This window comes from Lissotriton vulgaris, chromosome 8 (genome assembly GCF_964263255.1).
Source record: "Lissotriton vulgaris chromosome 8, aLisVul1.2, whole genome shotgun sequence".
Taxonomy (NCBI): Eukaryota; Metazoa; Chordata; class Amphibia; order Caudata; family Salamandridae; genus Lissotriton; species Lissotriton vulgaris.
Genome location: NC_141696.1, coordinates 170,868,980 through 170,896,455, shown reverse-complemented (window position 1 = coordinate 170,896,455; position 27,476 = coordinate 170,868,980). Strand labels below are relative to the sequence as shown.

Genomic DNA, 27,476 nt, shown 5'->3' with positions numbered 1-27,476 from the left:
TAGAAGACATTTACAGGGACCCTATTCCTTTTTGAAGGAAAGGGGCCTTCTTAACATTGGGGAGTAAGCTAAAAGTGTCTTTGTAAAGGACTCATCTTCAGGTTTCTAGTGTAGGCTGCCATACTTGGTTCATTCCACAAGTCTGAACTCAAGGCGTTCGAAAATTCTTCCCATGAAATGCGATGGCCCTACTGCTGTTGTGCCTTGTGGTTGAATTTGGTTTGAGTGATTATGTTCACTTTGTCTGATCTATAGTTGCAACTGGGGGTGAAATATTGAGACCGTGTTGGTAGACATGATAGGCCATATTCCCTTTGTGCTTTAAGAAAGGAGGCAACCATTCTTCTTTTTATTTGCTGCACACTGGAACCAAGTATGTCTCTTTTGAGGTTTGAGTGATAGGAGCTGATTTCTGTGATTCAGGCAGAGACTGGTTGCTTGAGTCTTTATTTTTATGAGGTTTTTGAATATCTTTATTAGGTGCCCATCACAGAATATATTCCACTTACCTAAACAGAAGAGCACAAAAGATGTATGTTCAATGCAAAGACTTAGCTGCAGAAGAGGAAGGAACTATTTCATAATTATAGGTTCATGTTTTTACCAAATGTGGTGAATTGGGGTGCAAACAAGAGCTCTTCTTCACACTTTGCCTGAAGAATTTTAATGATTGAACGAGGGCCAGTAGCTACTATTTCCTCTAACCATTGGATAAACAATCATTCATCTCTACTTCAGCCATTTACCAGAATGTTGGTCTTCGCTACCATTTAGATGAAGTCAGTTGTCCTTCAACTACTGTGTAGCGTTTGAAACAATTTCTGATGCTTTTTAGAAAAAAGACCTTTTGTCAGCTTACTTATAAGAACGTAAAGCCTGCCCATTGCTTACCATTGCTTAGCTTGTCCCTCTCATTTGCTCTCTTCTTATTCAATAGTTTGCCTTGTCCATTGTGTGTTTGTCTCTTCCCTGGAGCATAGCCTCTTTATTTGTGTCTTCCACTGTGCGCTTTTAGGGAACTACTTTTGTTTTTTTTATTTAACTCTTTCATGAGAGTGCATGTGTTTTCCAGTTGTCTCCCTCATGTGCTTCATCCCTGAACTCCAAGTTGTTCTCATGCATCCATGTGCTTCTCTAACTCCCTAAACCCCATGCCCCACATGGTGGACAGCATGAACAAAAGCCACTGGCACAGCCAATAGGCCTCAAAGGCAAGACCTATTGATTAGCCAATGCTTGTATTACCGTGGTCAGTATTGCTACATTGTCAGATGTGGAGTTGTATGTCATCTACATAGATTTGGAATTGTTGTTGGTAGTAAGTGATAACCTGTGTGTATGTCATCTACATAGGTTTGGAATTGTTGTTGGTAGTAAGTGATAACCTGTGTGTATGTCATCTACATAGGTTTGGAATTGTTGTTGGTAGTAAGTGATAACCTGTGCTGGTATTGTGTGGCAAATGTTGACAAAACAGTGATGACAAGGGGTACAAAGAAAGAGTTTGGATGAACAAATTCTGACCTATGCAAAAAGAACACTGCCAGAAGTAGGGGTCTTTTTGTGAAGGTAAGGTATAAAAAGTGGGCATAATAGTATACAGGCAATCTTTCATCTTTTCTCAGACTGCTACTCCCCTAACTTAAAATAAGCATTGGCAAAGCCAGTCGGTCCCCTTTGGCTGCCAGCTTTTTAGTTTTGTCAACGCTTGTCTTGTTTTGCCATGTTTTTTTTTCTTTTTTAGAACTTTATTGTTTTGGGACCTATTTACCAAAGCATTTTGGAGCACTTAAAAGGTCACTCCTGCAGTATTCTTCACATACTCTTGCAGGTTTTTTTAAATTGGTCCCAAAACATCTAAAATGGAAATACAATAAGAACATTCATATACAGTTTTAGTACTAATAGAAAGAACCGTCTTTGCACGTTTCCTAATAGGGAGTTGATGCTGTGCTCCGATGAAGAAGAAGAAAAAAACAGAATCTAAAAGTTTGTAAAAGAGTACCTCAGGAGCACTTTTTTATGTATTCCAAATTTCCTTTGTGAATAAACCTCTTTGTGTGCTGATGTGCTCCTTGAGAGAGCAGAATGCTGATATTTCCAGCGAAGTCAGCCAATAGCTGTACTAGGCTTACCCCCAGCTCCATGCTAATTTCTGCAATGACTGCAAGAAAAATGTAAATGACACAACAATGAAGAGGGCTGGCTGAAAGCCCATGGACGGAACTATATTATGTTAGTAGGTTTTGTCTAATGCCAGACTTAGAAAGCAGTCACCACATGTAAAGTCTGAGAACTATAAAAATAGTATCAAATTGCCCTAATTGCTGGATGTTTCATTTGCTAACAGATGCTACCCTCCTTGATTAGTAATGATGGTAATTCTATTACAGCCACTCTACAGATTTTGAAGTACATAGAAACTGGCTTGCCATCACTCACAGCCTACCAGTGTCTCAGTGGTACTATGAAGTAAGTCGTTTTCTATGTATACGTTAATTGTTTGTTTTAGCTTTGCAACATCAATGTCTTTAGTTCCTTGTGATAAAGAACAAGATCTGCATCTCTTGCCTGTTGTTATGAAAATCTGACTTTTTGATTTGGTCTGTTTTCAAAGGAGCTGGTTCATTGGGAATGTGTGTCCAGTGCCAAAAATACAGTCCTATTCTTGTGGAAACTCTGCCTCCACTCTTAGTTCTAATTGATTGTTGTAATATTATTATGCTTACTTGCATATCATAATCCATTCTATGATAGAGGCACATTTTGTGCACATTAACGTGTGCCTCTGAGGTACAATACACCGTAGCTTCGTACTGTGACAAATTCCTTGGAGGTTGCATTAAGGCACTACTTTAATAAAGATTAATTGTAGGCTCAAAGTTTGGTCTGTAGTTAGTGTCCAAGCTGCAACTGGCAAACTTATTTTTTTTGGCAATTTATTTGTCAAATGAGGGCATATCAGGATGAGCTCCACTGCTTCAGCACAGAGCCATTTGCCAGATTTTATTCGCCTGCTGTACAACCTAACCTGTGCAAGGTTGAGAACATACAATGGCTTACTGGATGGTCAGGTTTGTCCTTTCAGTATAGTGACAAAGCAATGACTGATAAGTGAGAGGAAAAGTGTTTTCCGTAACTAATCATTATGACCCTAGGGTGTGTGGCAACGGTGTTGGGTGGGGCAGGCAAGGGAAGTCATTGCGCATATGCAGGTAATGTCTGGGCGCTCATCACATCGCAAATGAACTAGAAGTCAAATGAAGTCTCCATGTATGTGGAGGAAATGTGATATTGAGTAGGGGACATCTCCTAAAATGGAAGACCGATTAAAGAACCATAGACAAGCAGACATGATCTTGTTTGAAATTGTCCTTATGATTCAGATATATAATCTCATATTGAAATCATTTACAAGGTGGTTAACCAAAGCAGGTTTCTAAGTTCAGTCTGCAAAAGGCAAACTTTACCAAAGGTGAGGCGATCGGTTGACACATCAAGCCATCTTGAAAGTAAAACAAATTATCAAATAGTAATAGCAGAAATAAATGAAAGTTTAAATAGTAGTGACAGCCCGGAAACGATGGAAGATATACAATTATACCTAAAGTGCAAATTGGTGCTATGATGTGATATTACCAGATAATAGTCACAGAGAGCTGAATAGTTAACATGGTGCCTTCCTCATGAGAAACAAATGAATATGCAGATGCTAAAGAACAAGCTACAGGGAGCAAAAATGACAAAGTCCCCCAAGGTTGTGTACAGGAGAAGTATGGATGCAGGCCCGGACTGGTGATTCCGGGCACCGGGCAATCCCCCGGTCGGCTGGAGGGTTTTGGGGGCCGGTTTCCGAAAAGGGGGCCGGTTTTGTGTCTCTGGGGGCCGATTTTGCCCCCGGCAGCGTGCGTCACGACACTCACTTTGTTCACGGCCGCACTCGCACATCATCCTGTGTCTGACTCACTCTATGCATGCAGGTCACCGTCTGCACCGTGCACGAACACTGTCACTACCCCCCCCCAAGCAAGCGCTGCAACTGCAAGCCTCAGTATGTGCATGCAAACCGGGCCGTTACCTAACAATAAACAAATGGAGGATGAGGGGGGAGGTGCCTGTGCGCAGCGCGCAGAATTATGCCTGCCCCCTCCTCTGCCGCGCCTCTCTAGGTGCGGCTGGTGTAATTCTCCTCCTTCCCGCATGCGCATTGGCAGGCCTGCGCGTGACTGATGAGAGGAGTCTGCCGTCGCGCACGGAGTTGGAGAGTCCCGCCAGGCCCAGAAATTAATTTTATTCTAATGGCTGGCTGCCGGCAGTGGACTGGCTACTAACGCCGCCTAGGCCTAGCCCGACCCCCCTCTGCCACAGTGCCTGTGCCACCGTCCGTGACCCGACACTGACCGACCCCACCACCAACAGCAGTCAGCAGACACTGGACAGCAGGCCGCCGGCGCCGAGGTGAGTGGGTCAGTCAGTTTTAATTTCTGCCCGGCCCTGGCCGCCCCCGAGAAACTTGAAAGTAAAGAGCAGGCAGCGCTGCGCTGTTTGCTTCTCCAGCGCTACGTCACGGGACCACCAGGCCCTGGTGGCAGTGTGGACGTGACTGACTCATAGCTGCCAAGGTTTCAGATTAGTATGTGTGAGTGTGACCAGGATTTTGATAATTTCACTGAAATTATGTGTGACATTTCAACGACTATGAGTGACACTTGCTCGTGGACAAAATAAAGCAGTGAAGAAGAGGGAATCATAAATATCAGAAATAACAATCATTTGAGTAGAGAGAGAGTTTACGTTAGCTGCTTGCTTCACAGCATAAGAAATAATAGTTAAACAACTAATTTATCAGACTGCAGCCAACTTTGCACAGCGGGGTGGCAACCCTCACACCTCCAGCCCTCGTTGACCGGCTGTTAAGAGGTGCTTCCAAGGTGACTGAGAGGGAGGGGCTGCAACTTCAGGAACAGCGACATCTATTCACATGCAAACAGCCCTGAATGTGTAATGTCTCTGCTATTTAGAGGGGGGCTCACACATTCCATTTCTACCCAGGGCCCCAAACATCCGAGACTCGGCCAGATTACACCCCTGATTACACCGAGGCAGCACGTGGTTCTCTTCACAGAGCGTAATTAGTGTCACTAAATTGTAAGCAAACCTCGGTTCTTCAAACATGCAGTGTAGAATGTAATAAAATAAAGAAATGGCACAATCGCACCCACACTGATTAACAAAGTATGGAGGACAATCAGTTCAATCAGTTCTCTTAGAGTATCTCCTGTAAGTACTGTACATCACAGTGGGGGATGGCATTTTGGACAGAGAGCCTGTCTTCTCGTTGTCTTGTGCAGGAGGGGGCGAGGAGCCCAAGATGATACTAGAATACTGCATGCCCACCCCTGTGCCCACCCTGGTGGATCCTGTTCACTCTCCTGTGATGGCTCCTGTCCCCCACCTGTGATGGCTCCTGTCCCCCCCCCACCACCTATGATGGCTCCTGCCCCCCCTCCCGCCTGTGATGGCTCCTGTCCCCACCCTGTGGTGGCTCCTGTCCCCCCCCTGTGGTGGCTCCTGCCCTCCCCTCAGTGATGGCTCCTGTCCCCCCATGTGGTGGCTCCTGCCCTCCCCTCAGTGATGGCTCCTGTCCCCCCATGTGGGGGCTCCACTCCACCCCCCACCCCCTCCCCCGCCTGTGATGGCTCCAGTCCCCCCCATGTTGTGGCTCCAGTCCACCCCCACCTGTGATGACTCTTGTCCCCCCCTGTGGTGGATCCTGTCTCCGCCCTGGGTGGCTTCTGTCCCAGTCCTGGAACGGCCCCTGCAGCGAGGGTGACGTTCTTGATGGGCCTCTTCTCAAAAGGGCTCAGCTCAAAATTAATATGGAAAGGTGGGCGAGTAAGTAAGTGAAGGGATGGGTGAATGGCTGGATGAATTAGTGAAAGGGTGAATGGATGAATGAAAGATTGAATAAATGGATAATGAGAGAGGATGGATGGATTGATGAGTGAGGGGAAGGATGGAGAGAAAATGGTAAATAGCTGGATGTATGGGTGGAAGGGGAGCTGGATGATGGATGAGGGGAAAGATGGATGAGGGGAAGGATGATGGATGAGGAGAAGGATGGATGGACGGATGGAGGGGAAGGATGGATGGATGAGGAGAAGGATGGATGGATGGATGGAGGGGAAGGATGGATGGATGGATGGATGGAGGGGAAGGATGGATGAGGAGAAGGATGGATGGATGGATGAGGGGGAAGAATAAATGGATGGGATGGATGGATGGATGGGTGAGGGGGATGATGGATGGATGAAAGGAAGGATGGATGAGGGGAAGGATGGATGGATGAGGGGAAGGATGGATGGATGAGGGGAAGGAAGGATGGATGGGTGAGGGGAAGGGAGGATGGATGGGTGAGGGGAAGGGAGGATGGATGGGTGAGGGGATGGATGGGTGAGGGGATGGATGGATGGATGAGGGGATGGATAGAGGGGATGGATGGATGGGTGGGTGAAAGGATGGATGGATGGATGGAGGATGAGGGGAAGAATGGATGATGAGGGGAAGGATGGATGGATGAGGGGAAGGATGGGTGAGGGGAAGGAAGGATGGATGGGTGAGGGGATGGATGGATGGGTGAGGGGATGGATGGATGGATGGGTGAGTGAAAGGATGGATGGATGATGAGGGGAAGAAGGGATGATGAGTGGGTGGGTAGAAGGATGGATGGATGGATGATGAGGGAAAAGGATGGATGGATGATGAGGGAAAAGGATGGATGATGAGGGGAAGGATGGTTGATGAGGGGAAGGACGGATGGATGGATGGATGATGGGTGGGTGAAAGGATGGATGGATGGATGGAGAGTTGGTGGGTGAAAGGATGGATGGATGAGTGGGTGGGTGGATAGTGGGTGGGTGAAAGGATGGATCAGTGGATTGGATGGTGGGTGAAAGGATGGATGAGTGAGTGGGTGAATGGTGGGTGGGTGGGTGGATGGTTGGGTGGATGATGGGAGGGTAGGTGAATGAGTGAAATGATGGATGGATTGCTGGATTGATAAGTGCAAGGGTGAATGAATGGACGTATGAGTGAAAGGGTGGATGTAAGGATGGATGAGTGAGTGAAAGGGAGGGTAGATGGACAAAAGAATGAATAGATGTGTGAAGGAGTGAAATGATAGATGGATGAGTGATAGGGTCAATGGATGGATTCATGAGTGGATGAGTAGATAGATGGATGGGTGGATGGATGGATGGAAGGAAGGATGGCTAAGTGAAAGGGTCGATGGAGAGAGAAAGGGAGGATGGGTGGATGACTAAAATAGTGGATGGGTGGAAGGATTAGTAAGTGAAAGGATGGCTGGATTGGTGAAAGGGTAAATGGCTGAATGGATGAGTGAATGGATGGATGGGATGAAGAGTGGATGGATAAGTGTACAGATGGATAGGGTGAAAGGGTGGATGGATGGATAATGGAGGATGAGTGAAAGGATGGATGAGGGGATGGATGAAGGGATGGATGAGTGAAATGATAGATGGAAGGATACATGATGGATAGGTTTGCAAACGGTTGAATATGTTTGGAAATTGCTGGGCTTACTTATATACTATTGCGCGACCTCTGATGTGTCTGTAAAACGTACCTATTGTCCTGAAGTTTTGTCCTGAATTTTGGCCTGCTGTCCTGAATTTGTGTCCTGAATTTTGACCCTTTGTCCTGAATTTTTACACTCGCCGTCCTGAATTTTCACCAATGCCAGTTGGTCACCCTACCATAGGGTTTTAACCAAATGCATGTTACATTTTCCTGCCTGAGAAAAAACGTCCAGGATTCGTGCACAACAGGAGTTACTTGTTGAAACACAGCATGTACCGGACGTGACGTTCGATGACCAATGTACAGAACATTCTCGCAAACTTGAGTCTATTTTTGGTGCTCTCTGAAAGAATGCCTATGAATACATATGACTGGGTGGGTAACCTGATGGTCATCATCTACTGTTTAATGTGCTTTGAAAGTTGATACAATTTAAATATGTAATGAAAAATATGCTGTAAAATTCACCATTTTGGTCTGTCGTTTTTCAAACCCCCCTAGTGGCCGTCGGGCTCGCTCGATGCGCTCGCTCGCTACGCGCTGGACGGGGGCTGGTCTGCTACGCGCCGGACAGGGGCTGGTCTTGCAAAATTTGCCAGGGCTGCTTTCAGTTCCCAGTCCGGCCCTGTATGGATGGAACATTGTACTACGATTTGACAGTGGAAATGTGGATGAACAAAGTATAATAGTTTGAATAAAGGGAGGAAGTCAATCTTCTCAAGTCAAGTTATGCTTGGTCGTGCTTCTGCAATATCAAAAGATGAATCGAATGTTCAGCGTGTACTGTCATTGATTAGGTTGACAAAAAAAGACACAATAGAAAGAAAGTTAGGAATGAGTAGTAAGAGACAAAAGTAGGAACTGAAAGAGGGCGAACAGCACCACCTACTAAGGGACAAAAGAGCCACCACAAGCAGAAGTTGGAAAATAATTGGTGGGCTTTATTAAGACGATTCATCCACCCTCAAGAAACCAGCACTGACACATGGAAGCTGCATAGTCTTAAATAAGCATTCCAAGCCACCTTATTTAAGAATGGAATGTTGCTGCACAGAAAATGCAACAGCAATGTAAAATGTCGCACAAGGTTAAGCTGATTTGAAGAGGTGTAATCAGAGCGAAATTTCATGAAGTTAAAAGATTATCTCAATAAAAAAAGAATTGTAATAAGTGTTGAAATTAAAGATTACCTCATTGATAATTGGGCAGTATATTACCTCCTTAATATGGATTGAAAATCGAAATTGAAGGCATACTTTTGTGATACTTTTTTTGTGTGTGCATGTTGACTGACCTCAATCTTTGTTGATGACAGTTGAGAGACTCTCCTCCCTTATGTGATGGTTCCTCTACTGCTGGGTAATATGGAGTAAAGTTACCCCAGTTGTAGATTCTCTAGGAAACATAATAGCATCTACTATTGGACAGAGTGTGGAACAGGTGTGGCGCAGCGGCCAGGGCGGCTGACTCCGGAACACTGGGGCTCATGGTTCGATCCCCAGTATGACTGTATGTTCTCACTGTAATAATAAATTAATAAACCCGGTATTTGTAAAGCTCGAACAATTACCCCTAAGGGTGTCAAGGCGCTGGGGACCATTGGGAAGATTCAGCGAGCTATTGCCCAGAGTCACATGGTGCGGGGCTAACTTGCCGCCAGCGATCGAATTGTGAGCTCCAGTGTTCCGCAGTCAGCCACCCAGGCCGCTGTACCAAACCTGTTCCATACTCTATCCAATAGTAGATGCTATTATGTCCCCTAGAGAATCCACAACTAGGGTAACTTTACTCCATATTACCCAGTAGTAGAGGAACATTGTGTTTCCCAGTACAATTTTGAGGAGCTTTAAATGAGAAAAACCTTGAGTGGGTCTCATCACCGAAGCAGTGACACATAATTGATGGTTAACCTGTAGGTTAAGTCCATGATCTGGCTAGGGTTCACTATTTTGTTTAAATTATTTGAATGCGAGAGCTAAATGATTAGTACCAGTAAGGATCTGGTTAGTGAATTCTTTCATGATTATAGTTCAGTGGTGCCTTATGTTATGTGTATCTTATGCTTGGAACCCTCCACCTCTCCTCTGTCCTTATAAGGGTGAAAGATGCTTTAAGGAATGGCATTATTGTGGTGAGTAGCAATAACATTCATTGGGATGCCAGAATAACTTAACAAAGGTCCCATGGAGGCTGTAGAGGTGGTACTGCTAAACAGGCCAATGAAATAAGCCTATTTAACATTGGGCAGTTAGTAAGGGAAAGGAAGAAAATCGATGAGCCTGATTCACAAACGGCATTTTGTAGTAATTAAATAGGTTTGTAGTACAAAAGGTAATTTACAATCCTAAGGCTGTAGACCTTTCCCTCTCTTTTTTTGTGTGCAGTGATCTCTGCCACAGTGGTAGAGATCTCCACACATGTAGGTATACGTGAAAGTAACAAGGGGGAGTGACTAAAAATGGGAAACAGTTCATACTAAATGGGGGTTAGGATAATTTAAGGAATGGTTTAGGAGGAACATGCTATACAAAACACATACCCACAAAGAGTAAGACAATTGCAATTCACTAAATACACTTCTAAAGTTACTACTGCCCTAAAGGTGTCAAATTAGGTGTAAATGTACTCCAGCCCAGTCCTAGAGTAAGTCAAGCACCACACATAGTCAATCACTAATACTGCAAAATACACTCACAGACGTCATTGGAGACAGAGCATTAAAATAACACCCCATAGGAACTAATGTTAAATAAATATAATTGGGTCACATCATCTATCTATCTACGATCTATCTATCAGATTACACATTAAAAACTATTTATGCAATTATTTTTTAAATTAAATGCTAAACTTAATTAAGAAATTACATTAAACAGTTTTAAAGGAGTAAAGCGTTTATATTGTTTACACATATTAAATACAAATGTTAATGAGGGTGAGTGTATTTTTAAAAATTATTATTTAAAATTAATATTTATAAATGTAGTTGATATGTTGAAATTAATTTATTTAACTCTCATTTAAAAATGTTTCCTTTTGTAGGTAGCTGGCTCTTTAAATAGTGGATCAACAAAGTACACTGTGTAAAGACTTCAGGCAAACTCTAGTTTGCTTACAGAGGCACAAATGATAACTCAAATGCTCTCTCTTGTGGTATTGTGGACGAGCTATCAGACTTATCAGAGGGTAATGCTGAGCATTTGTCGACACACAAAGAGGCAATAAATGAGATATACACTCAAGAATAAATACGAGACCAATTTAGAATAATAAGTTGTATTTTTATATAAAGTAAGTACTTTCTTAAATGTTGATTTTAGCAGGTAAGTCAAAATGTTCACTTAAATGTGCCTTTACGCCTAAATGTAAATGTAAATGTCAAAGTATTTGTAGAGCGCACTGTCACCAAGCGGTTTCCTGGCGCTATTACTCATACCACTGAGGAACCCATCCTGGCTTTCCCTGTGAAGTGTCCACTCCTGGGCACCCCCAGGGTGAAGCCAGGCATCCTAGCGCTGTTGGGGCCGGTGTGGAGGTTAAGCAAGCTATTGCCCAGAGTTGCAACGTGGGGCCCATGATTAGAATAGGCACCGAGGCGAGAATTGTCAGGTCCGAGGAAATTGAGCCCAAGACACGCCAAGGCGGGAATTGAACCCTGGTCCCGAGCCAGAGCTCTGCATCAGGGTCTGCCGCTCTAACCATTGAGCCACACTCCTCGCTCAATGCTTTTCTATGAGAGAAAAGGCATGTATAGCATAAAGATATTTTCAGTCGGTTTCTGGTGGTCTCCTTCAGGACATAGGGCTGTAGGGGGCCAAGGTCCAAAGTGCTACTAGCAGTTTCTCATTATCTGCCCTTGGTCGTCTGGTTGCAGAGGGGCTGCTCGCGTTGGTAGCTGTGTGCTCTACATTAGTAAGAAAAAGGAGGCCCACTTGGAAACAGGCTGCAGAGGGGGACTTGGGGTCATAATGGTCCATGGGACAAGGGAGCACAGCCGGTACCCTGGTCAGGTCAATCGGGCGCATAGAGGAAAGGTCGGCTGGGCACTGTGCGCCTTGGTACCTTGCGCTCGTTGGTCTCGCCGGTTAAGAGGCAAATATCAGGACAGCTGGGCCACTCTTGAAGTGGGTCTCTGTGGTGCTGACGTCCCTCGACAGCTATTTTGTCTTGAAGTTGTTGGAATCCTGACTGCACTCTCACAGGCTCTTCTTACTCCAAGCGCCAACTGCGCGAGCAGGGGCTGGACTTCGCTATGCTATACCCGGCAAAATTGAAAGTAACCAGGAACGGCCAGACAAACTTTTTTACAGAACCCAAGACATTGCAGAAGGTGCTAAAAGACTGGGCGAAGGAGTGGAGGAAAACACCGGAACGAAATCTGCTGGACGAGGCTGCGGGGGGCGGACTGGAGGAACAGGAATGAGGGTCGTTACACAGAGAGTTTTTCCACAATGGCTGCAAGGTTTGGGGGACACATGACTGCCGTCTGGCGGGCTGGGAGGGGCGGTGGACATTGTGATATCATTTGACTTTTCTGAATGGTTTGTAGCCACCTCCGCCTACATGTGGTAACACCTAGCTGGTTATTGTTTTCTTTTTGCATTTGAGGAGGGGGGAGGAGGGTGGGGTCCAGAGTAGACTGTTACGCGACCTAGTTGGGGAGGTCCGCTGTGGGTGGGTAGGCCGGGGGTTGGGGGTTTGGGAAGTTTAAGGTTTATGGCCACGAGGTGCGAGTCAAGATATATCGTGCAATACATACTATGCAACTGTCCACAATGTGCAGTATAACGCATGATTTGGCTAGCTATGAGTGATATGCCTGAAGTGGTTTCTGGGAACAATGTGACGGGGAGTCTGAATGCTTTGACGTGGAATGTACGTGGCCTTAACGATCACCGGAAACTTCGGAAGGTTCTGAATTACTTGGCTAGACACCATGATGACCTAGCTTTGCTACAGGAGACACACCTATCTGAGAAAAGCTCTAGGTTACAGGCTAGGGGGCTGAGAGGGCAGGTCAATGCCGCTGGCGTTACGACCCATGCCCGGGGGCTACTCACATGGGTTAACCCTAAGTCTGACTACTCCCTAAGTGAGGTGGCTGTTGACCCGGAAGGCAGATTTGTTATATCTAAACTGTCTGGGAAGGGACTGGATGTGTTGGTAGTTAAGGTTTATGGACCATACTATGAGAGCCCTGAGTTCTATGTACAATTAGCTAGAATTTCCCGGGAAACTTCCAGTCGGACTGTGCTGTGGGGCGGGGACTTTAACATGATCAGAAGCCCAGACTTGGACCGTTCTAGTGGCCAGGATAGACGCCCTGCAAAAGCTGCTAGGGAATTAGATAGGATTCTTATCAGTGAGGATTTGGCGGATGTCTGGCGCAGTCTGCACCCAGCGCAGGGAGGGCACACTCATTCTGCCTTTCACAACATACATATGCGCATTGATTATTGGCTAGCGTCGCCGGGGATGCTCTCTCTAGTCCGCATGTTTCAAGTACTGCCCCGTACCCTCTCCGATCACTCACCTATATTACTGAGCTTTTCATTGCCACGGAGGGCCCCTCCCCCATTTACATGGAGATTTCCACCGTTCTCACTGTTGGACCCTGTCTTTCGGGAAGAATTGCTCGAAGCAATTGAGACATACTTTGAAATTAATATAGGCACGGTGGACAGTTTTCAAACGGCCTGGGAGGCGTTTAAAGTCTATGTTAGAGGCGTGGCCATGAGTAAACATTCCGGTATACTGCGCTCAATACGCCGGCGGCTTTGAAACCTAGAGCGGCAGCTGGCGGATTGTGAGGGCCGCCTCTTGACAGGGGACGCCGCAGAGACACGGAAGGAAATGAAGGGGCTACTAGCAGAGTATCAGGAAGAGGCTCGCGCTGAGGTCCGGCATCTGGGGAAGTACGCTATAGCGCGAACCTACAGGGAACAAGACAGGCCGGGGAGGGCCCTGGCTAACATGGTGAAACAACAGAAGATGAGAGTGACGATTGCATCGGTTAAATCAAAAGAGGGGTCACTAATCACAGAGGAAGAGGAGACAGCGAAGCAGTTTCTATAATACTACTCCAACTTATATGCGTCGAGTTCGACGTGTAGCGAGGAGGAGGTTATGGACTATTTGGAACATATTTAACTCCTGTTCCTCATGAACACGCAACGGGAGTTCTTAATGCTTCCTATAGAATTCGATGAGATACGAGAAGCACTGGGTGGGATGAAGACGGGCAGTGCGCCAGGCACTGATGGCTTAACGGTCGAGTTTTATAAAACATATTTAGAACTCCTGCTTCCGCACCTCTCTGCAGTGTTTACAGATATGATTGAGTCTGGGCAGATGCCAAGGTCGATGAGAGAAGCGCTTACAGACCCTTGTCCCTCCTCAACGTGGACACAAAAATATATGCTAAGGTCCTTGCGACCCGCCTGGCCCTACTGACACCGGATCTGGTTGCTCCGGAACAAGCGGGGTTTATTGCGGGCAGAAATCTCACCTACAATTTACTGACAGTCTTTGGGGCTATCCAACACACGAGGCCGGATTCGAAGGCGATGGCGGTTTTCTTGGATATGGAGAAAGCCTTCGACTCAGTCGAGTGGTCTTTCATGAAGGCGGTACTCCCGAGACTTGGGCTTGGCCCAATATTCTTGCAGATGATATCAGTGCTATATCATGACCTGTCTGCCCGCATCAGAATCGGTAGCAACGTCACTGAACCCATCAAGATTCGAAGGGGTATCCGGCAAGGATGCCCTTTGTCTCCCACACTATACGCTTTGGTTGCTGAGCCGTTGGCGTGCGCTATGCGCGAATACCACTCACACCGGGGACTCAACTTCCCCACATATAAACTAGTAATAACAACGTATGCAGATGACACACTGATTTAGGCCCGGGAACCTGGGACGAATCTAGCCCCGCTGCTACGTGAGGTGGTGAGATTTGGAGCTCTCTCGGGATTGAAGGTGAATTGGGACAAGTCAATTGCGTTCCCTCTCACGGAATCCACAGAGCAATTTGAGATGGAATTCCCATTGAGGTGGACCACAGAGGCCGTATGGTATCTGGGGAGTCGCCTGCACACTGATGCTGAAACGGTATTCCGTGAGAATTACGGCAGGGCTATAGATAGGTTGGAAGATAACGTAGTAAAATGGATTGGGTTGCCTCTCTCCCTCCTGGGAAGGATCTCGATAATGAAAATGATCATATTGCCCAGGTTGCTGTTTTTGTTCACAAATATCCCGATTGTGCTCCCTAGGTGTTTTTTCTTTTGCGGCTCAAGTCACTGATGATTAAACTGGCATGGGCTGGTAAACAGGCAAGAGTTCAGTGGAAGGTACTGGTCCTACCGTACCAGTTAGGCGGCCTGGGCGCTCCTGACTTTGAATTATACTATTGTGTCGCGCAGGGATCACACCTGCATCAGTGGGTTCACGATAGGGAGAGACGCACAGGGTTGCTCGTCTCTTTAAATTCACCCCGACATGCCTGGCATGCAATTGTGCAGTACCATGCTGGGGTGCTTTTATATGCACCACTGATGCCCATCGAATGGATTATATGGCTGGCCCCGTGTAGAGACAAAGGCGTTATAGCTGCCATGAAGGCCCTAGGTATATGTACAGCTGGAGATATGTTCACGGGCGGGACCCTAAAAACAAGGAGTGATATCGATGCACATGAGTTGCGACCTACTGTGCTGCAACGCTTTCAACTTCATAGAATCAGAGAGGCATGGCGTGAACAGCTAGGGGACGATCTGCAGGAACCCCCAGAACTAATAGAACTCACTTATGTCATTAAAACGGAAGAGCCGAAAAAAATGGTATCCACTCTCTATAAGATAACTATCTCTGAACGGGCAGCTGGATATAACAAGGCGCGACTTAGATACACAATTATCTAATGCAACATGGCATTACTGTTGCTCCAACACGAGGTTTGTCTTCCTGAACGTCAGACATAGACTGGTGCACTTCAAGTTCATCAACAGAGTTTACCACACACCGGAAAGGCTGCACAGGTTTGGGCTACGTGACAGTGCGACTTGTGATAGATGCAATACACTTGAAGCGGGTTTATTCACCTTGCTTGGGAATGCCCGGGGGTACGGCTCTATTGGGGGATGGTGTTCCAGGAGCTGAGTAATGTCATACAGGGTGAGATAGTCCCATCACCTCTTCTCGCACTGCTAGGCTATTCTAGGCCATTACCTAAGGCGCAGAGCAGGATTGGAGACCTGGGGTTGCTCCTGGCGAAGAGGCGGGTAGTGATGTGTTGGATGAGGGCCCCCCCAAGACTGAGCAGTGGCTTAGGGCCATATGTAGGTGTCAAAATACCGGTTAGTAACGGCCGATTTCGGCCGTTACCGACCGGTATTTGTAATTCCAGATGTAGGGGACCTGAAAATTACTGTTTCTATATATTTACCGAATCAGTAATTTTACCGAATCGGTAAATTACCGAATCGGTAAATGTACAGAATCGGAAATTTGGGATGTAGGTGGCACTGGAAACAGTGCCACAGGCCCTTAGAAATTCGTTATTTACCATGAAATACAATGGCATGGTAAATAACGAATTTCTGTGTACATGCACATCTGTGCATGTACACCTGTGCCATGTGGCACACATACAGGCCCTAAGGGCATGTATGTGTGTCACATTGCACACAAGCCAGAATCAGGGGTGCAACAGGGTGTCAAAGTGACACCCTGTCCCCCTTGACAAATCTGTAAAATTACCGAATCGGTATTTACACGCGACACGAACCACAGTAATGGGCTCGACTCTGGCTGGCTGAGTTTTAGTATAGATTACCAAAGGACTTGTATCACAGGGACACAAGTTTGCAGCAGCAGGATAGCACCTCTGGTCTGTTAAAGTTATTTTCATAAAAAGTGGTGTTTCTATATTTGTTGGTATATGTTGCAAGCTTATATTCTAATTGTATGTTGGAATACCTCATCTGTATGCCGCCCGACCCTTGGGTTGTGGGCTGAACGGCTGTGTATGATTCTTCGTGACAGGCCCACTCCTGCTGATGATGCTTGCTCGTATACTGATACACTTGAAAGTATATTTGTATTCACCGCAATAAATAAATTAAAAAAAAAAACAACACCTTATGTGAAATGCAGAGAACCTTAAACTGCACTCTCTGCTGAATGGTCGCCAATGAAGGGCGGCCAGAGCAGCCCCTGCTGACTGTCGGCTGGGAATGTTCAAGAGTTGTTGTTCCGCACTGTTCGGAACAATTAGCAATTTCTTAACCGTGGCGCATGGTGCTCCTAGGTATAGGGCATTGGTGTAGTCGAGCCTGGAAAGAAATAGGGACTGGACCACCACTTTCCTTGGAGAGAAAGGGAGGAGAGGAATGATTTTCCGAGTCATCCTCATCAGCCCAAAGCAGCTACCAGCAACCTTCCTTGCTTGCTTCCCAAAATAAAGGTTACGATCCAACCAAACCCCCAAACTCTTAATATAGTCTTTGGGGGATGGGGGAAGGCCAAAGCAACATGGCCAAGATGGTATTTTGTTGAGTACAGAGGGTTTACCCAGAAACATCAGCTCAGTTTTAGATCCATTCAACTTCAAGAATGAGCTCTCCATCCATGCTGAGACCTCTCCAAGGCACATGACCAACACCGGGGCATTGTTGTTGAGATGATTAAAAGAGACAATCAGCTGTGTATCATCGGCATATGTAATGATTAGGATGCCGAAAGGCTCCACTACACCTGCCAAGGGGCTCATGTACACATTAAAAAACGTGGGGGACAGGGTAGATCCCTGAGGGACTCCACATTGGAGTGGGAGAGGGTCAGAGATGCCGTCTTCATGAAACACTTGGAATGACCGGTCGTCCGGAAAGGAATGGATCCATTTAAGGGCCAAATCAGTCTCTCCTACATCTTTAAGCCTCTGGATGAGCAGCTGATGATTGACTGTATCGAAGGCTGTGCTAAGATCTAATAGCACAATGGCAGCGCAGCCCCCGTTATCTAAGATTGTCCTGGTTTCCTAAACCACGGCTAAGAGTCAAGTCAAGTCAGAGATTTATATAGCGCGCTACATACCCAGAGGGTCTCAAGGCGCTTGAGGAAGGGAATTACTTGTCGAATATCCAGGTTTTAAGTTGCTTTCTGAACGCTAGGTGGTTCTGTGTGAGACGTAGGTGAGTGGGGAGTGAGTTCCAGGTTTTAGCCGCGAGGTAGGAGAAGGATCTACCTCCCATGGTGGTTTTGTTGATGCGAGGAATGGTAGCAAGGGCTTGGTTGGCGGATCGTAGCTGGCGAGGGGGGGTGTAGAAGGAAAGTCGTGTGTTGAGGCATTCGGGACCAAGTTCGTAGAGTGCTTTGTGAGCGTGGGTTAGGAGGCGGAAAGTAATCCTCTTATTGACGAGGAGCCAGTGGAGGTTTTTCAGGTGGCTAGAGATATGGTCTTTGCGTGGGATGTCTAGTATGAGTCTGGCTGGTGCGTTCTGGATGCGTTGGAGTTTTTTCTGGAGTTTTGCGGTGATACCGGCGTGCGTACAGGGTGTTTCCGTAGTCCAGGCGACTTGTAACCAGTGCATGGGTGACTGTCTTTCTGGTTTCGGTGGGGATCCAGCGAAATGTTTTTTTGAGCATGCGGAGGATGTTGAAGCATGAAGATGAGACTGCGTTGACTTGTCTGTTCATCGAGAGAGAGGAGTCCAGGATGACGCCCAGGTTTCGTGCGTGGTCCGTCGGGATGGGTGCTTTTCCAAGGGCCTCTGGCCACCAAGAATCGTCCCAGGCGGATGGGGAGGTGCCTAAGATAAGGACTTCTGTTTTGTCTGAGTTCAGTTTCAGACGGCTGTGCTTCATCCACTCTGCTACTTCTTTCATACCTTCATGTAGGTTGGTTTTGGCGGTGTTGGGGTCTTTGGTGAGTGATAGGATCAGTTGGGTGTCATCTGCGTAGGAGATGATGTTGAGGTTGTGTTGGCGTGCGATGGCCGCGAGGGGGCTCATGTATACGTTGAAGAGGGTGGGGCTGAGTGAAGATCCTTGGGGTACGCCGCAGATGACTTCAGTGGCCTCGGACTTGAATGGTGGAAGGCGGACTTTCTGGGTTCTTCCAGTGAGGAATGAGGTAATCCATTCCAGTGCTTTTCCTTGGATCCCGATGTTTTTGAGGCGCTGTAGAAGAGTGCTATGGCAGACTGTGTCGAAGGCTGCGGAGAGGTCGAGGAGGATGAGGGCGACTGTGTCTCCGTTGTCTAGTAGAGTTCGAATGTCGTCTGTTGCTGCGATGAGGGCGGTCTCCGTGCTGTGTTTGGCTCGGAAGCCGGACTGCGAGGAGTCGAGGGATTTGTTGCTTTCGAGGAAGGCAGCGAGTTGGTTATTGACGGCTTTCTCAATGACTTTGGCCGGGAATGGAAGGAGCGAGATGGGGCGGTAGTTTTTGAGTTCGGTGGGGTCCGCTGTGGGCTTTTTCAAAAGGGCGCTGAGTTCGGAGTGTTTCCAGCTTTCCGGGAAGGTGGCGGAGTAGAGGGAGCAGTTGATGACGTCTCGGAGGTGTGGTGCTATGATGGAGTCTGCTTTGTTGAAAATGTGGTGAGGACATGGGTCTGTGGGGGATCCTGAGTGGATGGAGTTCATCAGGCGGATGGTGTCCTCGGTGGAGATTGGGTTCCAGTCGTTAAGGATGTTCGAGGGGGGTGCGGGTACGGCAGAAGATTGGGTGGGATGGTCTCCGGGTTGGAAGTCGAAGCTGTTGTGGATGTCTGCAATTTTGTTGTGGAAGAACGAGGCTAGGGAGTCGCAGAGGGCTTGCGAGGGGGTGATGTCGTTGGAGTTGGCAGAGGGGTTGGTGAATTCTTTGACGATGTTGAATAGTTCCTTGCTGTTGTGGGCGTTGTTGTCTAGTCGTTCTTTGAATGCGGCTTTCTTGGCAGTCCGGATCAGTTGGTGGTGTATGCGGGTGGCGTTTTTGAAGGCGTCCCTGGTGCTGGTGTTAGGGTCTTTTTTCCAGGCTTTCTCGAGGGATCGGCAGAGTTTCTTCGATCTCTTAAGATCATCATTGAACCAGGAGGCGTTTTTGCTGCCAAGTTTGATTTGACGTTTTTTCGGCGGTGCTAGGATGTCGGCGCTGTTGGATAGCCATTGGGTGAGGTTAAGCGCTGCTTGGTCTGGGTTTGAGGAGTGGACAGGTGGGTTTTGAAGAAGCGATGAGGAGATCTGGTCGATGGTGATTTTGTTCCAGTTTCTTCGAAGAGTAGGTTGAGGTCGGTTGTGAGTGGTAGTTTTATTGTAGAAAAAGTGTACGCAGCTGTGGTCCGTCCACTGGAGGGTAGTGGTGTGACTGAAGGAGACATGTTTGCTGGAGGTGAAGATGGGGTCGAGTGTGTGACCTGCGATGTGGGTGGGCGTAGAGACAAGTTGTTTGAGTCCGAGGTTGGCGAGATTGTCCCGAAGGGAGGTGGTGTTGCTGTCGTTACTCTTTTCCAGGTGAAAGTTGAGGGCAGTTTCTGTGCCCTGTTGGGGTCTGAACCCAGTTTGAGACAGGTGAAGACAGTTCTTGTTTTCCAAAAAACACGGCAGAGCACTATTCACATTATGCAATAATGAAATGGACCATAGTTCCCTAGCATCTCAGGGTCCAGGTTCGGCTTTTTCAGCAAAGCTTTAACCCTTGCTTGCTTCCAAAGGGAAGGGACTATGCCTGTCCGAAATGTGGCATTAATCATATCTAAAAATAACAGTGGAAACTGTGTCAAAAATTCGATTTAAAATGAGAGGGGGAACTATATCCCTGGGGGAACCTGACTTCAACTGGCCAAGAATACCTTGTAAGGTGGATTGATCCAGGAGAGGAAATTCAGCTAGAATACAGTTATCAATGCCTCCTTTGTTGTTGGTTAAGGGAACATTGATTAAGGCTGTGGCCTGGTGAAAGGAGGTATAAATATCTTGCATTTTATCGAAGAAAAAACTGGGTTGTTGGTTGCCACGAGGTGACATATCATCGCAAAAAGTAGGTAGGGGAGGGGGTTTAATAAGAGATTTCACTATGAGAAATATTTTGCAAGAAGAATTGGGGGCTCAAAGTATTTGTTTGTTGTAATAAAAGGACTGTGCACACTTAATTTCTTCCTTATACCTTTTAATGTCCTCCCTATAAATCTTTTTATTAGTAGTGGAGTAATCTTTTCTCCATTTTCTTTCTGACCGTTTACAACCCTGCTTAAGTTTACGCAGTTTGGGGGTATACCACGGTGTTCGATTTGCTCCACTTATTTTCTTAATTTGTTTCTTTGGGAGAACCATGTCTAAAGAAGAACTCATCCATTATTCGAAGTTGTGACTTGCATTATTCGGAGTGGACTCTGGTGCTGGTCTACTGTCATTGAGTATTGATACCCAGCGACCTACTGGAAGTTGTGACCATAAGCGGGACATTTTGGTAGATGTTATCGCTGATCTCCTACTGGCTTAATTGGTCCAAGAAAAAGGAATAAAGAAATGATCTGTCCAAGGCAACAAAATAGGATTTCCAACCTGAAGGTCTGTAGCATTAGTAGAAATAGGGTTGAGTAAGTGACCCTGGGAGTGGGTATGGCCTCTCACTTTCTGGGAGAACTGGAGGGCTTCCATACTATTCAACAGGTCACGTGTAGCTGGTAAAGAATGGTCATCAAAATGCAAGTTAAAAAGTTAGACAGGGGACTTCAACATCACAGGGGCATATCTTCTCATTCAGATATGTCCACACAGGTAGTAGTATAGTGCACCCTGCCATAGGGCTGTAAGGCGTGCTGTAGGAGTGGCTTACCTATACTGCATGCAGTGTCTGCAGCCATTGCACACAGGAGGTGTGCAATGTCGTGTCTTCACTTTTCTCTGCACTATAGCACACAGCCTGCAATGGCAGTCTGTATGTTGGTGCTGAGGGGTCCCTTAGGGTGGCACAATACATGTTTCATCCCTTCGGGACCATTATTAGCCTCCTTGCCCTAGGTACCAGGGATACCATTTATTAGGGACTTACCAGGGGTGCTACGTTATTGCTAATTGGGGAAACATACAGCTTTAGGGGAAGAGATCTTGACCTGGGGACCTGGATGGCAGGAACCCAGTGCACCTCTGTCAAAATTGCATCAGATACCAGACAAAATGTGAGGGTGACCGTGTCAAAAAGGGACACTTTCCTATGGAGAGATCTCCACCTTCCTAGGTGGCGGATGTTTCCACTCTGTTGCAGAGGTATCCACCCCAGTGATGAACATGTCCGCCAAGTTGGTGAATGTAAACTACAGTTATAAAGTTACTTTTAGTAACTTTACAGTTATAAATGCATTACAGGAGGCTATACCCCTGTTGGAGAGGATGGAGACATGTAAGTCTACATCTATGTGTAAAAATCCCCTTGGAAATGTTTAATAGCAAAAAAGTGGAGAGTTCTACCCAGATGTAGGAGTAAGTACACATGAGCGATTATTCATGTGTATGTTACCTTTGTGAATCAGCCTCAATTTGTGGAATTGTGCAATAAAATAAAAAACCACTGTCTGAAATCACTGTATTTTTATGACCTTATATGGGTGAAGATGTACAAATATTGGAAATTCATAACATATTGCAAGAATACTCCTAGAAACTTGCATCAGTAACTGGTTTCCAGGCGAATGTCTTTGTGAATTCCATATTTCAACCATATACTGGACATTCCTTTCTCATGTATATACCTATTGTGCCGCTGTGTGCGAAGAAATGCTATTGCATTTACAATTGTATGCTTTTTTCCCATTTTGTTTCCTCACTTGAGTAAATAATTTTCTCTCTGATGAAACCCCATTTCATAGATCTCTACCAGTTTTGTGGATTTGCCTCCCCTTTCCCTCCTTGGAAAGAGATTTACCCTTGCCCTTGATGGTAGTAAGTGCCATTTTTGTTTTCTTACAGGTACAACACGTCACATTAAATTGATACAAAGCCTCAAGTGAGGTAGAGACCATTAGGATTACAGTAGCAATAGCAGGCATCATCGCAGACATAGGCCTAGCATCGTTCTCACAATACCTCGTCACAGCAGGTCCCCTCCCACTGCCCCAAACCACTTGCCCCATATTTTAGCATGCTTAGGCGTTCATTCCTGTGCCTCATAGATTTGTTTCTCTTGCTGGGCACACCAGTCTACCCCACGTCTCCCCTGTGCCAACATTGGGAGTCTAGAGGCTTTCCAGTGAGCTGCAATATTTTGATTGGCCACTAGTAGTGCTGTCCTCAACATCACCCGACTGCACAGGTCCCACCTACACCCTTAAGTACCCCCAACAGAATTAACAGCGGGGAGAGGTCTATTGTAAGGCTCAGGACATTGGAGAGCTTGGATATCACCCTTTCCCACTAATGTGTGATTGCAGGACAAGACCATGTCATATCGTAAAAATCAGCAGGAATGTGGTAGCAGCAAAAGCACAAAAACAACCATGCCTTATGAAGACTGTCCGGTGAGAGGTATGCATTATGCAGTTCTGTTTGCACTAGACGCAGTCGTGCCGGGATGGTGAGTATCTTGGGAGCCATCAACGCATCACACTAGTTGGAGTCATCCAGCGGACCTAGCCATCATTCCGAATATGTCTTGAGTGCCGTAAACGTGTCTGGGGAATTTATGATTAGGGTGTGGTAGATTTAAGACACTCCTCCCCTACCCAGCGTCACCATCATGATCTTCACCTCCATTAGATTGAACTCTGGGAGCGGAGTGTCTGCAGAAATATATACTTGCAATCCAGGTCGTAATTGTAAGTAGTTGTGAAAATTGTTTTTCAGCCAAGGAGCACATCTGTTGGAGCTCCTGAAAGGAGGGCCTGTGGGTGCCCTTCCAGACGTCTCCCAATAACGTAATGCCAGTGGTGTCCCTCCTGCCAAACCCCCTCCAATGAAGCTGGCTCTCTAAAGTATGTGCCGTGCCGCAAGGAGGTTTGCTGCGTCAATTAGGACCACGCCCAGTGTGTCTTTGGGCCACCATCCATCCAATAAATTTGAGTTACTTTGGGTATTGAGATGGGAATAGTTGCGCAATACAGCATTGTCATTATTTGGGGGAAACCCAGTGTATGAAGTTCCAATTTAAAAGCCGGGTCAGACCAACTATGGGTGAGTCAGTCATTTATAGTCAGAAGTTTCGACGCTTGGTGGTATAAGTAGAGATTGGACATATCTAAGCCACCTTCATAAGTAGCATCCTGGCAGGTGCCAAACGGGGTCTCGAATTGTGCCAGATAAATGCTCTGCCACAGATTCCATCTCCCGAAACCAGAGGCGAGAGATTGTGTGGTGGAAGTTCTGAAGGAGATAAAGGAATTGTGGCAAAACTATCATTTTGTAGAAGGCTGTTCTTCCCATGACATTCAACAGGAGCGTTTGCCACTTTTTAAGATCATCCTTAACCTTACGAGTAAGGGACGTACTATTAAGGGACCACATCGGTGTATTCCCCAATGGACACCTAAGTAACTGAAATTCAGACAGTGTCTCGGGATAGTCAATTGTCAGTCCACCCAATCCCGTGAGGGACTCGATGGAACCAACACTGATTTAGCAGGGTTGACCTTCAGTCCTGACGTCTCAGTAAAAAGACTCAAAATCCGAAGGCATCGTGGGCTGCTGGCGGCCAGGTTGCCAGATAGAGGTGAACATCGTCCCCATAGAGTGCTATGCAGTTTTCATGCCCAGGCATCCATTCCCACCCGTGCATCTGCACGTCACAACATATGAGCCTTGCTGGAAGTTCAGTGGCTAACACAAAGAGGAGAGGGGGGCAGTCCTGGCGGGGTACCACACCTTATAAGAAACTTGCCCGATACCTCACCATTGATTTGCTGTCGAGTTCGAGTAAATAACTTGTACAAGACAATGGCATCTGGATCTGAAACCTGCCCTTTCCAAGAGAGCTGCCAGGTATCCCCAGTCAACGGTATTGAAGGCTTTTTTAGAGTCAAGCAATAACCACGCCAAGCGAGTAGACAGGAGATGGCGGTGTGCTAGCGCCAACTGAAGGCGTCTCAGACAATGTCTTGTGCTCTTGACGGGCATAAAGCCACATTGGTCAGGATAAATTAAGGACCACAAACACCACGCAAACGGGTGCTAGAATAGTCGTAAAGATCTTTACCTCACAATTTATAAGAGATTTGGGGCGAAAGTCAACATAGGAGGTAGACGGAGGAAGTGCTTCTCTGGGGAAGGAGCCCACCTATGCCGCCTCCCTGTAGAGGCTCAAGAAATGGGGACAATCATCTTGGAATTTGACAATGAATTCTAAAAGGGTATCTATCATGGTCAGGCGTTTTACCAATTGCCATCGTCGAGAGAGCCTCTGACATTTCTTTGGCCATAGTAGACTTTTCAAGTCCACTGCACTCTGCGCCCAAAAGACAGGGCCTCGGCACTTCAACCAAAAGAGGAGCAGTCATCTCCTTTGCAGGGTTTGGGGATACCACATAGAGCGATGTATAGTAGTCAGCAAAAGCTCGAACTATGGCTGGGGAGGTGCAATAGGTCTGGCTGTGGCCATCAACAATCCCCGGGATGACCCTACTAGCCAAAGGCCGGGAAGCCAACCAGTACAGTAATTTCCCATTCTTGTCTCCTCACTCGTACACCAGTGCCATGGATGCACGCCAGATTTGCTTCGCTACCTCCAGGGAGAGGAGGTTAACCTCCTCCCGAATTAGCGCCAGTTGCGTTGTTGCGTCACTGTGTGATGCAGAGGAGAGTTGTGAATCTAAATGAAGGGCCCAAGACTCTAACAGTATGGCATGGTGTTCCCTTGCCCTTTCTCTTTTTTTAAAATTTTTTATTGAAGTTATATGCAATCGCTTAAATCAGAAACAGAGAAAAATCTCACAGCAGTACACTATTCATTCCTTTCAAAATAACAAAGTATACAAAAATTACTCATAATACAGTCCCCATATCTGTTCGAACTTTTTTATCCCCCCAACTCGTTTTGCATACATTTGTTCGCATTTCCTGACCCTTTTCATTTTCTCAAACCATTCCTGAAACACCGGGACTTGTGGTGTACGCCAATTCTGTAATAACAGTGATCCAGCAACAGCCATTGCAATATAAACCAATTTTGCCAAAAAAACTAAAAGATTACAATCAGGATCGACGCCAAACAATAGTATTTTTACATTGCGTGGAATTGAAATTGCATAATAAGTTTTGAAGAAAGCGAATATTTCATCCCATAAAGACTTAATTTTTGGGCAGTAAGCCATAATGTGAGACCAATTTGCTAGATGGCAATGAGAGCATCTAAAGCAATTAGCAGACACATTGTCATACATTTTGGCAATAATTGCAGGAGTGCGATACAAAAGCCATTTGCTAAAAAATAACATTCTTCGCCAATTGGCACCACGTAATAAACCAAAATTAAAATGATTAATAGTTTTCCATATATCGGAAGATAACACTAAATTTTCCTGTGTATGCCATTTGCGAATAGCTTTAGAGCACAACTCTTCCTACCGATTTTGCGCCAAACAATGTTTCCATACCCCAGGTTTGTTTATAACGCTATTCACAAAGAGGTCTTCTGCCAACGGAGAAGAGATACTAATATTCCTGGTGTCTAGTTGTGTTAGAGTTTTGTAAATCAGAATATAGGACCCGATTAGCAAAAAGTTACCAGAAATCAAACGTGTCATATCATTGATAGCTAACCAGGATCCATTCCCCATAAAATCGGCTAACGTTTTAAACCCTGCACGACCCCAGTTTACAATAACTATGGGTTCAATCTTGATCCTTAAAAAAGCTAAAGCACCAATTAAGGGAGTTGTTAGGTTGAGAAGCGGGAGGGAATATCTCTTAAGCATGGCATCTCGTTGTTTGAAAAACCATTTTAGGGTCTTGCATTGAAGAAATTTGGGAGATTTCAGCACAAGAAGTGGGGATGGGATCTGAACTTCTAAGCATATTAAATCAAAAAAAAAAATATTAATAAATCCACACCTGGGATTGTATTTTTAAATCTAAGTACTGCGCAAAGTATGCGCAATAATAATCTTTTAAATTTGGTAATGAGAGGCCGCCATGTTCAGATTTTGCGTATAAAGTCCGTATGTCAATTCTAGGCGTTTTTTTTGCCCAGATGAATGCGGAAAACATAGATTCTATCGTAGAGAAAAAAGAACCAGGCAAAATCACTGGGATAGTGGAAAATAAAAAGTTAAAAAGAGGAAGTATTGACATTTTGATCAGAGCAATTCGTCCGAGAATAGATAAGGGTAATGAATCCCAGCGAGCAAACAAGGGACAAAATTAAGTATATATGAATCCTGAACTATAGGAGAAAATAGAATCCCCAAATATCTTTTGGGTTTTGAATTAATACAGCCTTACAGATCTGGATGTAGTACTGGGTCTGCTCCCCCAAAAAACAAAATTTCTGTATTTTTTTTATTAATTCGGTACCCCTATAAAGCCTCGAATTCTTCAAAAATCTGAAGAACCTTTGTCTGTGATGAAAGATCCGGTTTAATTAATAGCATAATGTTGTCTGCGTATAACTTTATCTTGGCCATAGAGAGAACCGGGGGAACAATCTGTGCACAATTCCGAATAGCTACATCAAGTGGTTCAATAAAAAAAGCAAAAAGAATAGGGGACAGGGGGCAACCTTGCCTAGTTTCCCGCTGAACTGAGATTGAACCTTCTAAGGATTTATTAATAATTATATTAGCAGTGGCACCAGTGTACAGATTCTGTATTAACTTAATAATTTGTTGTGGGATCGCAAAATGTTTCAAAATAATAAAAAGTGTGTCTCAAACCACTAAATCAAAAGCTTTTTCAGCATCTAATATTAGA

At 45.8% G+C, this 27,476-nt stretch overlaps 1 protein-coding gene across 1 annotated transcript in view; it reads left to right on the top strand.

Moving 5' to 3' along the window:
* The window catches only part of ALG8 (ALG8 alpha-1,3-glucosyltransferase), a 152,120-nt gene that overhangs the window by 34,717 nt on the left and 89,927 nt on the right, over positions 1 to 27,476 (top strand). Inside the window, exon 2 of the mRNA XM_086933905.1 lies at positions 2,394 to 2,472. Within this exon, the coding sequence (XP_086790031.1) occupies positions 2,394 to 2,472 (79 nt within the window). The remainder of the gene's footprint in view (positions 1 to 2,393; positions 2,473 to 27,476) is intronic.